Raw genomic sequence first — 15370 nt, forward strand, 5'->3', positions numbered from 1 at the left:
CCGCTTCTCCGTCCAACGCGAGGCCGAGTCCCACGTGCAGCAACTAGAAGGATGTGAACCTATGACATACAGCTATCTACTGGGGCTTTGGGGGGAAAAAATGAATAAATAAAATCTAAAAAAAAAAAAGAAAATGACAGAAATCTTATACCAGGTACAATTGAGAGACTATTCTCTTCTGATCTAGCAAAGTTTTCTCAGATTCTAGAGGCTTTCTGTGCATTTCCCAGCTGTTCTCACTCTACTCCAGGTAGAGATAGGAGTGTCACTTTCTTATTTCTCTCATTCATTCATTCATTCGCCTGTTCATTCATTCATTCTCTTGTCAACATTTACTGAGTGTCCACTGTCTGCCAGGCACTACGCTACCTGCTGGGCCCTCAGCCTCCAGCTGTGACTCCTACAAACATCCTCAAAGCACAGTCATTAGGGACTGTTCCCCACAAAGTCCCCTGATGTCTCTACACAGCTCTCCTCCCCCTTGTCCTTCCCGCCTGTTATCTGTGTGTTCTGTCCTGTGGTCTGCCACACTCTGGTGATAAGAGAATTGTATTTTGCCCCTCCTGGTAGCACAAGTAACTTCTTGGTTGGGGTCTGAGATAAGAACAGATTCTCCCATTGTGTGAACACCACAGATGCCAGGCACTTCCTGTGCAACACCCCCGACATGCCCTCTGGTAGCAGCAGCCCAGGAATATTACTCTTTAATCTTTTTACTTAAAATATCAGGTATGGTACTCTATTCCTAAGGAAAAATGCAAATCAAGCAGATTTGCAAAGTAAAGGTACTGAAAGAAAATGACTAGGAAAAAAAAGCATTAGAAGTCAGAGAGTAGAAGCAAAGTATCAGGTCCTCCAAGGGCCCACATCTATTGGACATCGGCCTGCTCCCCTGTGGGTGCTTACACGGGTAATACCACCAGCACAGCCAACGTGAAGACGGCACTTCCCAGGAACTGGGCACTATGATTTATGCATATGAACTCATCTGACCCCCAAAACAACCCTTTGAAGTTGTACTATTTATTATTTCCCTTTTAAAGAAACTGTGGTGCTGTTTAAGGAACCTCCAAAGGTCACACAACTAGTAAACAGCAGCTCTAGGTAGGCAGTCGGCCAGGTAGTTCAAAGCACTCCATTTAATAACTGGGGTTACTGAGGATCCTATCTTGAACCAAAGAAAATGAGAAAACGGTATTTGAGCAATGTCTGGTATGTTGCCATTAAGAGTTTCATTAATGTGTTACAGGGTGACTTGTGCCCAAGTGCCTTTGTTCGCTTCCCGGGCCTTGTCATCCGCCCCGGAGATTTGCTGCTGGAATATGATGGTGCGAGTCTCCTGAGAAAAACAGTCGTAGAACAGTAAATGTATGATTTTATTTTGTTTAACCACACAACAACACACAAGATAATCAGAAGGAAAGACTAGAAAGGTAAGCTGTTAACTGCTATCACTAGGTGATGAAGTACACATGGTTTTTATTCTCTTTACTATCTGTAATTTCTAGATTTCCAACAATAACCATTTTTACATCTAAAATAAGAGAAAAAACAAGTCTTTTTTTTTTTTAATTTGCCTCCTATGTAAAAGAACAGCTGTGGAATCTCATGCAAAATAGTAGGTTATCAGTAAATCCACCATATCAGACAGCGTATGTGTAAGTGCACTGGTGGAAATGTTTCACTCAGGAGCACACAGTACTGTTTTTACCCATCTGCCAACCCCACTCGTGGTGACCGCAGGAGCTATTACCATGTTCGCTTTGTAGCCGAGGAAGCTGAGGTCCCAGGAGAGTGATTCACCAGCCAACATTATTAAGTGACAGGAGCAGAACGCACACACAGCACTGACAGCGACATCCTCTCCCCCCACAGCATACTACCCCAAATTCAAAGGGAACTTTGGCAAGTTCTGAAATGCACAGATAATCCTTTCCACCACTGGTCTGAGGGTGCTCCAGAAGAAAGAAAAAACCCATCCTCACAAGGGAAAGTGACCATTTTCAGGGTAAACTGTCATTTATCTCCTTGCCTAGTCTTCCTCTGAGGTTCTTGTAGGATTTTCCTGATATTAGTCTTGGCCTTAAAATCGCTTGGCCTCACTCTTCTGAATTGGACTTGAGATTACCGAGAGGATCCAAATTCCAGAATTATCCTCAGCCCAGGAGTTTCCTGTGGGTCGTATGTGAGCTAAAGCGACTCTGAGGATTTTAGTCCCCACCAAGATGGGTCTGGGAGAACCCAGGGAGCCTTTGTCCACCAAACTAGAGAGTCTCTAACTTTGATCCAAACATCCAATACACCCTCAGAACTCACCTCCCCCTCCTGGGCTCCTGTAAAGAGAAAAACGAGCCCTGGGATGCGATCAGGCCTCTCAACCAGCCCTGTTAACAACAGTGACAGCCAAGGATGGAAGTGAACAGATTCCAGAGGTGCTGGGGTGAGAGCTGTCTCTCCAGCCCTCTCCCCCGGAACAGCAGTTTAAAACCTCTTCTAAATAACAAGTTACAGCTCGGTACTCTAAAATCAGATCCTAAAAGAAGTCCTATTCTGCTGTTTTGAAAGACCCAATTATCAAAATTATTGAAGAAGAAAACAAGCTTTTTCCCTGGTAATACATTGAGGCACCAAGGGAAGCAGGGAGGAGGGAGAAAGGAGGAGAGGGAGAGAAAAATATGGTCCTCGGAGAACAACCACCATTCTCTCCCACATCTTTCCAAGTTCTCATTCCTAATTACAGTAGCTCAAAGTAGCCTTCGAGAGGACATACATTTATGTTTGAAAAGAAGGACTCCTAAGTATGTAGATAACTTTTCTGCCCTTGCTTCCCCCAAGCTCTCAGGGAGAGGCTCAGTCAGGTGTGCTGTGTAGACCTCGGGGAGACCAGATTTAATCAGCAATTCCCTTCCTTCTTGATGCAGTTCTCCAAGGCCCGAAGCAAATGAGTCTACAGAAAGGAAAAATGGGCAGACTGAGGGGGAAAAAACTACACATTATACAAACACCAAAATAGAAAAGAAGGACCTCAGATAAAGTGACAGGACTTTGACGAGGCCACTTCAGGTGACTACAGACAAAAAACAAACTGGTGAGGAAGGTGCTCCCATGGCATCATCACAAGAAACCCTATGAATACTTCAGATCCTGCATAATCTTATGGAAAGACAGTGGCAACCAAAGGTGATTTTGTCCACTTCAAAAGTCATGAGGAGCTCCAAGCCTCCCATGCCTATATCTAGAGTTACGGGTTCTTGCCCCTTAAATATCCTAAAAAGTAGTTGAATTCTACTGTAGACAAGAACCATGCTAGCGAAATAGAGAATTCTCTACTGAAATGTAAATTCTTTCACTTCTCTTTTGTGTCCTAACAAGAACATTTCAAATGAATAAATCAATAAATAACGAAAGCCAAGCATTGCCTGGCATTTCTCCAAATTATTCTAGGTTTCTGCTGGTTGGGAAACTCTACTTGATTCTTGAATCCTGTCCCATTATCCTGAGCAACCCTGAGCAACTCGGGGCACCTCTGGGTGGGTTGGCATGAATGAGAGCTGGACATGAGATGCGTCACATTCATAACCGGGGCTTCCCAGTGGCAGGGACGACAGAGATCAAAGGGACGAGACAAGTGCTTTCCCTGTCTGTGGGGAACAGTGTGAGACAGGCTGGGGGCTACTCTGAGGGTAGGTGGCCTTTTCCCACTTCCACTTGTGGCTCTAAAGGAGATCATCTTGCTGGTGGCCTCATACCATCATGGGGACACCACCAAGTGCCCTCAGTGGGAGAGCACGGCCAGGCAGCAGGGCCAGGGCCAGCTTCCCTGGGCTGCCCCCAGTTACTTAAGTGGTAAGAATGGATCCCTAAGTTCCCACGGGCCTCTGAGAGGAGCAGGAAGTGGCTGAGTGGAGAACTTATGGCCTGCCATGGGCCCACCATGGTGAGAAGGAAAGGACCCTGTAGCAGACGTTTTCAGGGACGCGCCTGAGCCAGCAACCAGGAGCAGAGATTCCAAGGTTTCTGCAGTGTGAGGGCCAGGGTGAGCCCACGGCAGTGAAGGAGAATCGCCAGGTCTGACTAATGCCAGGGAGAGGATCCAGCTGCAGGCCTTGGTCACAGATGCCAAAACACCCAGTGATAAAACAGTCACACCTCAGGGAAGAGTGCAGGCCAGCAGATCGGCAGCAGACGCCAGGAGGACCCAAAGACAGCCTCCTCCTCCACACCACCAGTGCCCCCCTACCCTCACAAGGAAATCACATTCCATACCAGCTGGGCAAGGAAGAGGAGGAGGAGGGAGAAATCTGAGAGACTGGATATTTTACTTAAAGACACTGAGCAGTTGCCGAAAATGACTATTTTCACTATCGCATCAGACCAAGTTTTCCTTATTAGACTACAATATACCCTTTCCCCTCCCACTGCCTAGAGGGTAGGACTTCACAAGAAAGATCAGATCCATTACAGCCAAAATCATTAAAGACAAGATAGAAAGGATATGAGTGCAGTGTGAGTGCGCCCGGCCACAACACACTTCCTGTGTCCCGCCTGCTCCCTGTGACCCGGGTGCTGCAGGCGCGAGAACGGGTCAGCCGGCTCCACCGCCCAGGAGCCCAGCATCTTAGGGTGAGACATGCAACAGCTGCAATAGAGTAACGAGAGGCCATTACAAAATCAGACACGAGCCGGCGCGGCTCAAAGGACAGAATGATGGACTTGGAGCGAATTCAGGAGAGGCTTCAGAACAGGACCCTGAAGCCACATCTGAAAGAACCAGTTGGAGATTTCTAGTTGGAAGTGGGAGAAATATAACCTGAATTTGCCAAAACAAAATAAAAGGGGGAGAGAAAAGATTTACTGAAGGCATGTGAGGGCAGCTCACAGAACCAAAGGAATTCAACACCCAAGTCTTGGGAGCGAGGCGCCTGGGCAGCCACAGGCCCCCGAGACGAGAATGAGGGCCTGGAATCCAGCGGGATCCTACCTCGCAACTGCTCCTCTTTCCACGTTTGCAGTATTTCCTCCAACTACAGACTGGTTCTCCCAGCTAATGGCTTCCACACCGATCCTTCCAACACTGCCACCCAAGGAAGACTTCTCCCTCCAAACTCCAGTTTGAAGAGGCCCACGGAAAGACAGATTGGCCAAGTTTGGGTCATTTGCCCACCCTGGGCCAATAGCTGTGGCCGGGCAAGGGGGATACTGTGATTGGTCCACCCGGGTGGGATGCCCAGCCCACTGCATCCAGGAAGGCAAGGTGGCAGGAGAAGATGGTAGCATCATTTGTACCCATGGCCAGACCAGTGGAGGGGCTACCATCTAAAGAATGTGAGTGCTGTTCAGCAAAGAGAAGGAGGAAGCTAGGCAGACAAAACTAACCGACCAGACCAATGTGACATTCGGTACCACTCAAGGTTTCTGTACTCCCATGAATCAATACTGCACAAGCCTGGGCTATTTCCCACCACTTTGATACACTCTATGTGACTTGGCCCATTTGCTTGGAGGGACCACCTGTCTGTTAAAAGCCCACAAGCTATTGAAATGACATCTCTTTCATGACGCCCTCAGCCTGAACTGGTCTCTGCATCCTGAACTTTGAGAGTAGTTTGTCCTGACCTCTCCTATGGGACTTACCACTTTCTGGCTTAATTAACGTTATCTGAATAAACAACCACTGGTCCTTCCCCAGAACTGGAGTGGTAGGGAGGAGTCTCCGGGACATGGAGTAATAAATTGTAATAGTGCCCCTCTTCCACTTTCAGGGATTAATGCAAAAATATATCTTACCTAAGCATTTGAACCAGCCTGAAATAAAGAAAAAAATCAGTTTCAAATATTTGGCAAAGAATTTGTTTAAGCCATGAGGGGTATGTAGCTATGTTGTTTGGCAATAGGCTTGTAACGAGCCTCCTTTCCTCTGCTGACAAAGGTAGGCCTCCAGGCAGAGTGTGAAATTGAAACTGCTCTGCATGAGGTTAAACAGTGTCTCCACTGTGAGCCAACGAAACCTCAGCAGGTTATGTCACCTTTAGGAAAATGTTTCTCTTCCTTAATAAGGATTTCTGCAGTGACTTATTCCTCCTATGGTATATGGTATTCAGTCACCCTTTGGGGGAATTTCTGGACTGAATACACACAAGCACATGGAAGCACATGTGTGTATTCAAGGAAACTTCACGGAAGGAAGGGAGGGCAAGAAAGAAGAAGAGAACAAACCTATGAGATAAAAGTAACTCACCTTTAAAAATTATCTTTAAACCTTCTGAAATGTCATCATACCTTTAACGCTTACTATGCCAGGGATTATCTTTCAGACTAGGTACCTGCCCCCCAAACACTAAATGACCTCATGAAAAAGGCCAAAACAGTGGTCTCATGATTTTCGTCTCTATTCCCAACACGCTCACTCCCTCTAACTTCATCTTTCTCTGTCTGGGACAAACCTGTGAACCTTCCAGGACATGCTGGAAGTACTCCCACCCCATCCTTTTCTTAATTTGTCCTGCCTCTCCTCAGCCAACTGTCCAGTGCTCCAGTCATCTGTCCACCTTCCCACCCAAACCGACGATGTGTGTCAGTACTGTATGCACGCGTACGGGTGTATGAGGACACAGAAACAGTGCTACCACTTTGCTCCTCCAGCGTTTCCCCTGCCACCTCTGTTCCCAGTCAAAGATTCACGAGAGAGGGAGAAGCTAAGATGGTGAGACACAACAGCACCTGTTGAACATAAGGCAGCTACCCATGGAAGTTCACCATCCCCACCTCCACTAAGACATGGTGAAACATACTGGGAAGAATAAACCTCTGAACTTGATGTTCTGGTTGGAGGTCTGGCTCCCATTTACTGGCTCTGATCTTGAGTAACTCGTTTCTCCTCTCTCAGCCACAGAGCCCCCAACTAATAAATGAAGACGACAACCACATCTAACACATGGGTCTTTGACAAGATAACATATGTGAGAAACAACTTACACATATGCCACTCATTCATCCATTCTCCTTCCCTATTCTATCGTGGTTAATGTTTCCTGCATTTCCTGGCACGGCCCTGGGAATAACTTTAAAACTCTCCAAGCCTCAGTTTCCTCATCTGTAACACAGAGATATCATCTATCTTATAGAGTTATTTTGAGAATCAGATATATATATGTTAATTACCTACCACAGCTTAGTAAACATTGGTTATTATGGTTAACAAAGTACCACGTAAATATTAGTTATCTAATAAGCTCTCCAAGGTTGTTAAGCTTTCTGATAGGCATTGCCTTCTTTGGCAACTATAGACTGTTTTTGCACCAGCAAAAAGAAAATAAAAAGCCCTCTTTCACACTTCATTCGAGAGTGTCATTCAAGAGGTGTATGACACGAGCTGGAGGAGAGAAGGAGAGAAGTTGCATCAATGGATGAAAGGCACAAAGAACAGTTCAATATCTCGCAGGTCCTGATGCTTTATACTTAAGAATGCATTTTAAAGATTGAATGACAATTATGGGAAACTTAGGCAAGGTCCAATCCCCATATTTTTTAATCTTTGATAATAAACATTAAATTTCTTGATTGAATCTCCTACTGAAACCAACAAAACAAAACTCCAGGCATCCCTGGAGTCCTTGAAGCAGAATAGTGGTGGATTCTGACCCACTCCAATCATTAACCACTAGGTTCCCAGTACAGCCTGTCCTGAGGCTGCCCATGAAATGACAAAGGGCAACTTTGAGACCCCCAGGAATACATTTGGGGCAGCTTGGTTTTAATAGCTTTCACCCTCTGCTTACATCCCATTCCCTCTAGACACTGGTCATTTCCAAAGGCACTGCTTCTAAGTTACAACCTTTTCTCTTCCGTTCTGAGGGCTTGACGATAAGAAAGTACTAGATGCACTTCTTAGTTGATATCTCGTATTTGTCAGCTTCTGCCAACCTAGTTTTCCTCTTATTACCAAACCCTCTAAATTTTCATATCACTTTCTAAACAAGCCAGTAATGTTTATGTGTCTGTGTACCTATCAAAGAACAGTGATAATAAGGGCAGGAGGGGGCATTAAAAGAAAGAGAATACTAACAAGGAGAGAAAGAATAACAGAGAACAAAGAGAATATTTCCGGCCAAATATAAGAAAGGTTTGCTAATAAGCCAGAAATTCCAAGCCCTTGAAATGTCCTTCACGATTTCCCGGGTGACCAGAACCCACATTCATACTTAAATCATCCTCTAACAGACAAGAGATCATATTCACAAACAGATCACTGGGCTGAAAAAATCAGGTTTCTTGGTATTTCTTCCACTGTATAGAGGTGCCACGTCTGGGTCTTGGGAGTTGTGGGACCCATTCCCAATGCTAAGATCCCTGTAGGCAGAGACAGTGTCTGTCTGGTTCACCACTTCACCCCGCCCCCTGGAACAGTGCCCGGCACTCTGGAAATGCTTGTTAAACACATGAATAATTCCCCATCACTTCGCCCCATAGTCCTCATCTGTAAAATGAGGTGGTTGGACCAGGCATCTCTAAGGCCTACGGTTCTGAGACTCTCTCCAGCTAACAGTGCACTGTGACCAAACCCCCTCTCCACAACTAGGCCATCATGATTTAATGAGGAGAGGAAGCAGGGGACGCTGTCTGACAATACCAACCGTATTTCCACTTGTCTTGTTTATTAGCAGCAAATAGTTAATCGTTCTCACACCCCAGGCACCTGCTTTCACTTGAATCGAGTTTAATTTACACATAGCTATGTTATGACTTTCTGCTGTAGCTCAGACTGGCTGTGCTCCAACTTTGGATTTCAAAGGGGAGCGTGATCAATGCGTTCCCCACAACTCCACTGGCCTAATCATTAATCCCACGTCCTCCAGGTTGTTAGGCTGCCCAGGCCCCAACAACAGAGGCATCCAGTCAGCCAGCCGGACAGCACAAGTACAAAATCATATAAAGCAGATTATTCCTCAAATTTAATTGGGTTAGAATTAGCACAAAGATTTGGTAGTCTAACAGAACCGGTACCTGCTCTCAAGAACTCCTCACTGCACCAGAACTAGCAATCTTCACTCTAAAGTATTAGTGACTTAGTGTAGCTACCCTCGCAGAAGTAATTTACAAGTCTTAAAACATGTATTATTCGGAAATAATCTCAAAGTTACAGAAAAGCTGAAGGAATAAGAATAGCACAGTGAACACCAATGTAGACCCTTTACCCAGATTTACCTATTGCTAACATGTCACTCCATTTTCCATTTGTACCCAAGCCTGCTTTCATATGCCCATGCTTGCACTCTCTCATAGGTATATCTCCCCCGGAACCATTTAATCGTAAGTTGCATATATCATGGCCCTTTACCCCAAATAAAAAGAAATGAAATTTTAAAACAGAATAATAGGAAAACAGAACGTTTACCAAGTTTTAAAGTCACCCACGACAGAATTTCCAGGATGGCAGCTGAGCAGCACGGGAGATCTGTTCAGGCTGAGGCTTCCTACCACTCCTAGATGGTCAGCCCATCGTACTCCTGAGGTTGGCCTTGATCCCAGCCAAAAAGCAAACACACATACACCCCTCTATTTTATTCTAGGAGGAAGAGATCCTTGACGCTAATGAGGAATGTTGACGCCTGGCAGCCTCCGTTTTGCTTTGGGAAGAGCACAGGGTGATGCAGTAGCTTATTTTGCTCCAGAGAACAGAGAATCTCGCTCCACAAGGACAATGTGACAAAGACAGCCCGCTTTCAGAAACACCTCTTCCGCTTGTTCCTTTCTCCCTGAATTAAAAATACAGCCACTTAAGTCGCTGCACAAGACAAGAGGTGGAAAGGGTTGCCCGCCACCTTCCTTGTTTCTGTAATCCTCAGAGGGCAGCAGATCACCACCTGTGGAGCCCAGCCGAGGCCGGTGCAGCAGGCAGCCAGGGCACCTCCACTGTTCCCTAACGCCAACGTGCCCTTGCTTTCCAAGGCCCGCACTACGAGAGCGAGAGCGCAGTGCAGGTGAGGGGGAGTAAGTGATGTAAACACACTCCATTATCAATCACACTACAGATAAAGGGCTCTTCTTCCTTTAGCAGCAAAGGATTTTGCATACTTGGTAATTACTGTTAACAAACTTTTTAATACATGACTATATCCCCTAGAGATAAATAGGCTTTCTTGTTGAAATTACTTTCTTAGAAGCCCTTCCTTACAGCATCTATAAAATCAATAAAATAGAAAGAACAATTTTCGTAGGTCCAAAATATTTTGAAAAAATTAACACACACACAAACTAAAACAGAAAAGAAGCACAAACTGGGTATGGAACGCACGTGTAGTTCTCTGCATATCCCACAAAGACTGTAATCATTGAAATCAACAGCACGCTTCATTGTCAAGGTAACTCCAAGGTAACTCAGATTAAGTGAATCCAAAACATTTACCTGGTACTAAACTTTTTTTTTTTTTTTAAGAGAATTGCACACGCACAATGTAGCACAAAGGCAGACTCAAAGTGAAAGGAACCTAAGAAGAAAGAGTAGGTTTGCCCCAGAGTCTATCAGTAAAGTATTCACATGGTGAGAGCTTTATGAAGACATGTATAAACACGTACTTCATCAGAAAACAGTCTGGCAAAGAAATGAGGAAAGGAAAGGTAAGAGGATAAAGATGCTGGCGTGGCTCTGGGGCAAACAAAAGATCCCGGAATCTACCTTGCTTGGACGCCCTCCGTCGAATCCTCATTTTGGGAAAGGAAGGCCACGAGTAGTTAAAAGGTGGGTCCGAGTCAGAATCCATCTTTTCGTTTTGGTGAAATCAACAGATTCAAGGGTAGAGTCCCAGCCAGGAGGCGAGCCTCCTGTGTGATGTAAAGGGAAGGAACGGGGCTGGTGAAGAGCCGCCAACACCAGGAGGGAGAGGCAATCAGTGTTTTTCTTCCTTCAGGCGTTCAGGCATGTAGACAAGGAGGCGGCTGTAAATGCTAAAGCCAAGCTAGGGAAGTAAGAGGAGAGAGTGGTGGCTAGAGTCGCACTGGTACACCACAGTCCAGTTATTCAAAAGGTCACTGGGAGCAAATGAATCATTAACGCTCCTCTTCTCGTCACTGGAAATGGAAATGAAGAAGAAAGGTAAGCAGGACTGAGAGGGCGCTGCTGTGATTCCAGACAAGCTCCAAATGCAGGCACCTGCTCTGTTCTGGCGCTCGAGTACCATTTCTCAGAAAAGCCTCCCAGCGCAGTGTGAGATAAAGGTTGAGGTTTACTTGTGTGGACAGCCAGAAAGCTCGATGCACAGCAAACAAAGGCCATCAGACTCAGGGCAGGGATCTTTCCAGAGCAATCTATTCTTTCATCCCATTGGCAGCTCTGGCAGCTTTTCAGATTCTAGGGCCAAAACAGCACTGATAATTCATTTAAAAATCCAGTCTCCCCATTCTTTTAATCCTAAAGTGGTTGGACACTTTAACTTTCATACAGAATTGAACTCATCTCATTAAATTCATGCAAGCAAAGTCATCTACTACTGCTTAGCATAACTGGGGCATTTTTCTTCAATTGTCACCAAGTGTGGGCATCAATCATAAGGATTTGGGTGCCTTCAGAGCTCTGATCTAAACTTGCAGTCCATCTTAGTGGAGCTAGTGACTAATTTACCACAAACCAACAGTTCTTGCGCAGTCTCCCTGAACAGCTCTCCAAGAATTAGCATTCAGTAGAAGCCCATTACCACCTCCCCATAAATCGTGACATTGCTCACACTCACTTCCCTCCTCCCTCCAGGCACACAGATACATGTGCCCCAAATAAGTGCAACAGCACAGCAGCCAAGATCTGCGGCAGAAAAAAGTATATCCCCAGTACCAGAGGAGAGTCTCTTCTAAGCATTTCTTTTAGCAGCAGCGATAGCAAGAGGTATTGTTGTTTTGTGAGGTCGTCTGATGCCCAAATAAACTAAAGGAGAGTGGAATATCTGTTCAACTATGCAGATCTGGAACATGACAATATGTGTCTTAATTAACACTCATCTCTTTACTTCAATTATTCCCCAAATTCTTGGCACTATCGTGCCACGCTGCATAAGAAAACAGAAGCACATCCTGTCCCGTGACAGCTAATCCTATCTGATTGGGTAGGGGTGGGGCGAGGGGCACAGATAGAAGTGGCAAAAGGAGAGAAACCACTTAATTTCAAATTCAAATCAACATCAGAATGACACAATCACTACCATGTTTTTATATGGTTTGCTACATACATATAACATACAACTAAAACGAAACACAACTAGAAGAGAGTTGCAGGCATTACAACAAAGTGAAAATAAACATTAATACATTTTCTATTTGGTAGTCTTCAAGAAAAATATGTAATTATTTTTCAAATAAATCAGCTGGGTGCAAGTGTAAGGATAAATTATTCTCAACCCTTACATCAGCTAAGAGAGTTTTAGTCCTTAAGGATCTTTAATAAGAAAATAGATAAAATTTTGTGGATGGGTGTTTCCATTCATTCTCAGTTTTAGGGCTTAGAACAGTGCCAGAGACACTGCAGGTATGTGCTGAATGAATGAATGATTTACACTCACTAGTCTCAACCTGTGGATGAAGAATCTTTGCATGACAGCTGCAGTATTTTTAATATCCTCTGATTGAAAACATGTTATCTTGACAAAAACTACAAGTCTTGTAAAGTGTTTAAAAATGTATTTGTAGTTTATTCATCACAACAGTACCTATATTTGAAAAAAAGAGCAGTAGAGAAAACCCATTGTTCTTCTAAGGCTACAGGCCATTCTTGGGGTAAGCATAGATCCATGGACCCTTGGCTGCCTCAGAGACATCCAGGAATCTCCACCAGTAGAGACCATCACCAAACTGAAATGAAAGTGTAGGATCAGGAGATACTGTGTTCTTTCTCATTCTCATGCATGGAGAAGTTTGAGAGCCACTTAACTGGGATAAATCCCAGGTCAACAAACTACTGCAGCAGGCTGCTCCTCTCTTGAGCATCAGTGACAGATCAGAAGAACTTCAGGACAATGCAGACAGAGAGAGCTCTGAAAGAACTTTGTAAAATGCATTCCTGTTAGCTGAGATGCCAGGCAGATCCAGCTTAATCTCATTTTCCCCAAACCACAGTCCTCGTTGACCAATTACATATCACTGGTTATTGACACAGAAATTATTCCGACAATAAAACTACTAGAACTACCCAATCAGTACCTGTTAGACACTCAGCAAGATTTTCTAATCTCATTTGCCTTATGACTTATCAACTTTTAAAGAAATGATTTCCACTGACGAGCCATACAGAGTTAACACACAAAGTGAAGTAGAAAATCTTGTGTTTGCACAGCCTTTTTATTTTTAGGCCAGCTCATTTTCTGCTCAAAGAATTTCTCCTGAATGAATGTGTGTCATTTACCTTCCTTGTTTTCTATAGTAATTGATTTTTTTTCCCCACTGTGTCAATATGATTGCATTTAAATTAAGATGTTATTTACATCTCAATCATATTCAACGGGTTAATTTCTTTGCTTTCTCTGGCTGATTGCAATTGCATTGGCAGAATTCAATGAAAATATCCCCAAAGCCACTTTCTCACCAGATATCACACAACCATTACAATATACAGTGTGAATGACTTCATCACCCTTACTGTGCCTCCTTGAAACAGAAAATCCTTGAATTAGAAAATAACCTCTATGAGGTTACAATGACCCAGGGCAGACGCTGCTGCCCTTGAGGTCCAGCTTACTGGAAGACCCGTAGAGAAGGGAAACTTTCCTTGATTCTCCTCATCTAGACAACATGTCCCCTACCCTTCAACCTTGATAAAATTAAACCTCTTTAGAGGGTTATTTATATTTTTACTTGAATTATAGTATTTGTACAGTTTTCTTATCCTCCAATGGGACCCCAAATTCCTTGAGGGCAAGAACTATGTCATACTCATATTTTTAAGGAGCCACAAGCCAAAAAGAAAAATCATGGGTTTTTAGAGCCATATATATCTGGGCCCAAATAGTAGTTCTGTCACTTATTTACTTGGTCGCCCTAACCAAGTCCCTCATACTTTCTGATCCTCAGTTGTTTCACATAAAATCAGATCATAACATCTATACTTCAAGAGTTGAGAGGATCAAATGAGATTATAACATTAAAGAACTTAAGTAAGTTTTCAATAACTTTTAGCTTAAATACTAAACATAAATTTTACCTTTCATTATATTTCTCTTTTACATTATAGACACTGCAGTATTCTTATCTTTAACTCAGGAGTAATAGCTCAATTTTCAAAGTTGAGACATGGCAATGTACAAAGTATTTTCAAGACAATCCTACCAAGACAGAGAGGAGGAGGGAGAGGAGGACTTATCTTGCTTCTCCACTCCATTGTTTGACCACCAGAGACCACAGTGTTTCACACTGCTAGACATCATGCTTGGAAAAAGTCATAAAAATACAAACAAGAGATGGCAAGACCCCTAATGCCAAGACAAGCCTATCCTAGATAACCTCAGCCAGTACAGTGACAATTTAATGTAACCTTGGGTTCTTCCTCAAAAATCCCTTAGAAGGCACCATGTCATCTCTGTAAGTTCAACACCAGCCATTCTTCTTTGTTGAACATCATTACTTGGGTCGGGCACCAGGTGCAATGGTTGGCTTTCACTGAAAGGCCATGTTATACAGAAAATGAGGATCTTTAAAGCACAGCTCATATCCATGTGGTAAGAGGCCCTCATTATGAGCAGCATGGTGGGAATGGTATATTCACATCTCCAGGGTCACGCCCACTCAGGGACAGCATACTCATAGAGTGAAATCACAGGTATAGCCACCTCAAGGTTTAAATTATTATTTTTCTCCCTACCTCCCCATTCTGTGTGTGTGTGTTTTTTTTTTAAACAGAGACCATAAAATTGAATTCACATAAAATAGACATGATTTGGGAGCATGGTATAACAACTGTTGTCATAAATTGGAATGCCAGGATGCCACCATTCATAATACCATCTTACTTTAAAGATAAGGATACTTTTTACTTCTTATCTGCCTTTATTACCTTGATTTATTTGAACAAAAGCCTGCATGCCCCTTCAGAGGTTCTGATATGTCCCCTTATATCACCCTATGGACTAAGGGAAAAAATGGATACAACTAGAAATCCAACAAGATGACATTACTTGTATTATGAGATATCCACATACAGTATAAGAAGAAAATACCTAAAACACTTCAGGACAGGAAAATAATAGATTTCTTGACTGAGGCAACATATTAAAGAATTAGATTGTCAGAGCTTCTACCAGCATTCAGTATTGTTACAGATATAGGTTCTACTTAGATGATTCTCTTAAGAAAATAAAGATCCTTGGTGGATCTCTCTTTGTTTTGAACATTGAAG

General features: G+C 43.7%; 1 protein-coding gene across 3 annotated transcripts in view; it reads right to left on the reverse strand.

The window, feature by feature from the left end:
• The window catches only part of ARHGEF28 (Rho guanine nucleotide exchange factor 28), a 283698-nt gene that overhangs the window by 111890 nt on the left and 156438 nt on the right, over positions 1 to 15370 (reverse strand). Inside the window, exon 1 of one of the 3 annotated variants that reach the window (XM_087430181.1) lies at positions 10676 to 11019. The exons of the other annotated variants lie outside the window; for them this stretch is intronic. Within the exon in view, the coding sequence (XP_087286307.1) occupies positions 10676 to 10760 (85 nt within the window). The 5' untranslated portion in view covers positions 10761 to 11019. Of the gene's footprint in view, positions 1 to 10675; positions 11020 to 15370 lie in introns of those variants that run through there. 3 annotated transcript variants of the gene reach the window in all.

The sequence above is a fragment of the Ceratotherium simum genome, chromosome 4 (assembly GCF_057802395.1).
Source record: "Ceratotherium simum simum isolate JZ-2026a chromosome 4, ASM5780239v1, whole genome shotgun sequence".
Classification (NCBI taxonomy): Eukaryota; Metazoa; Chordata; class Mammalia; order Perissodactyla; family Rhinocerotidae; genus Ceratotherium; species Ceratotherium simum.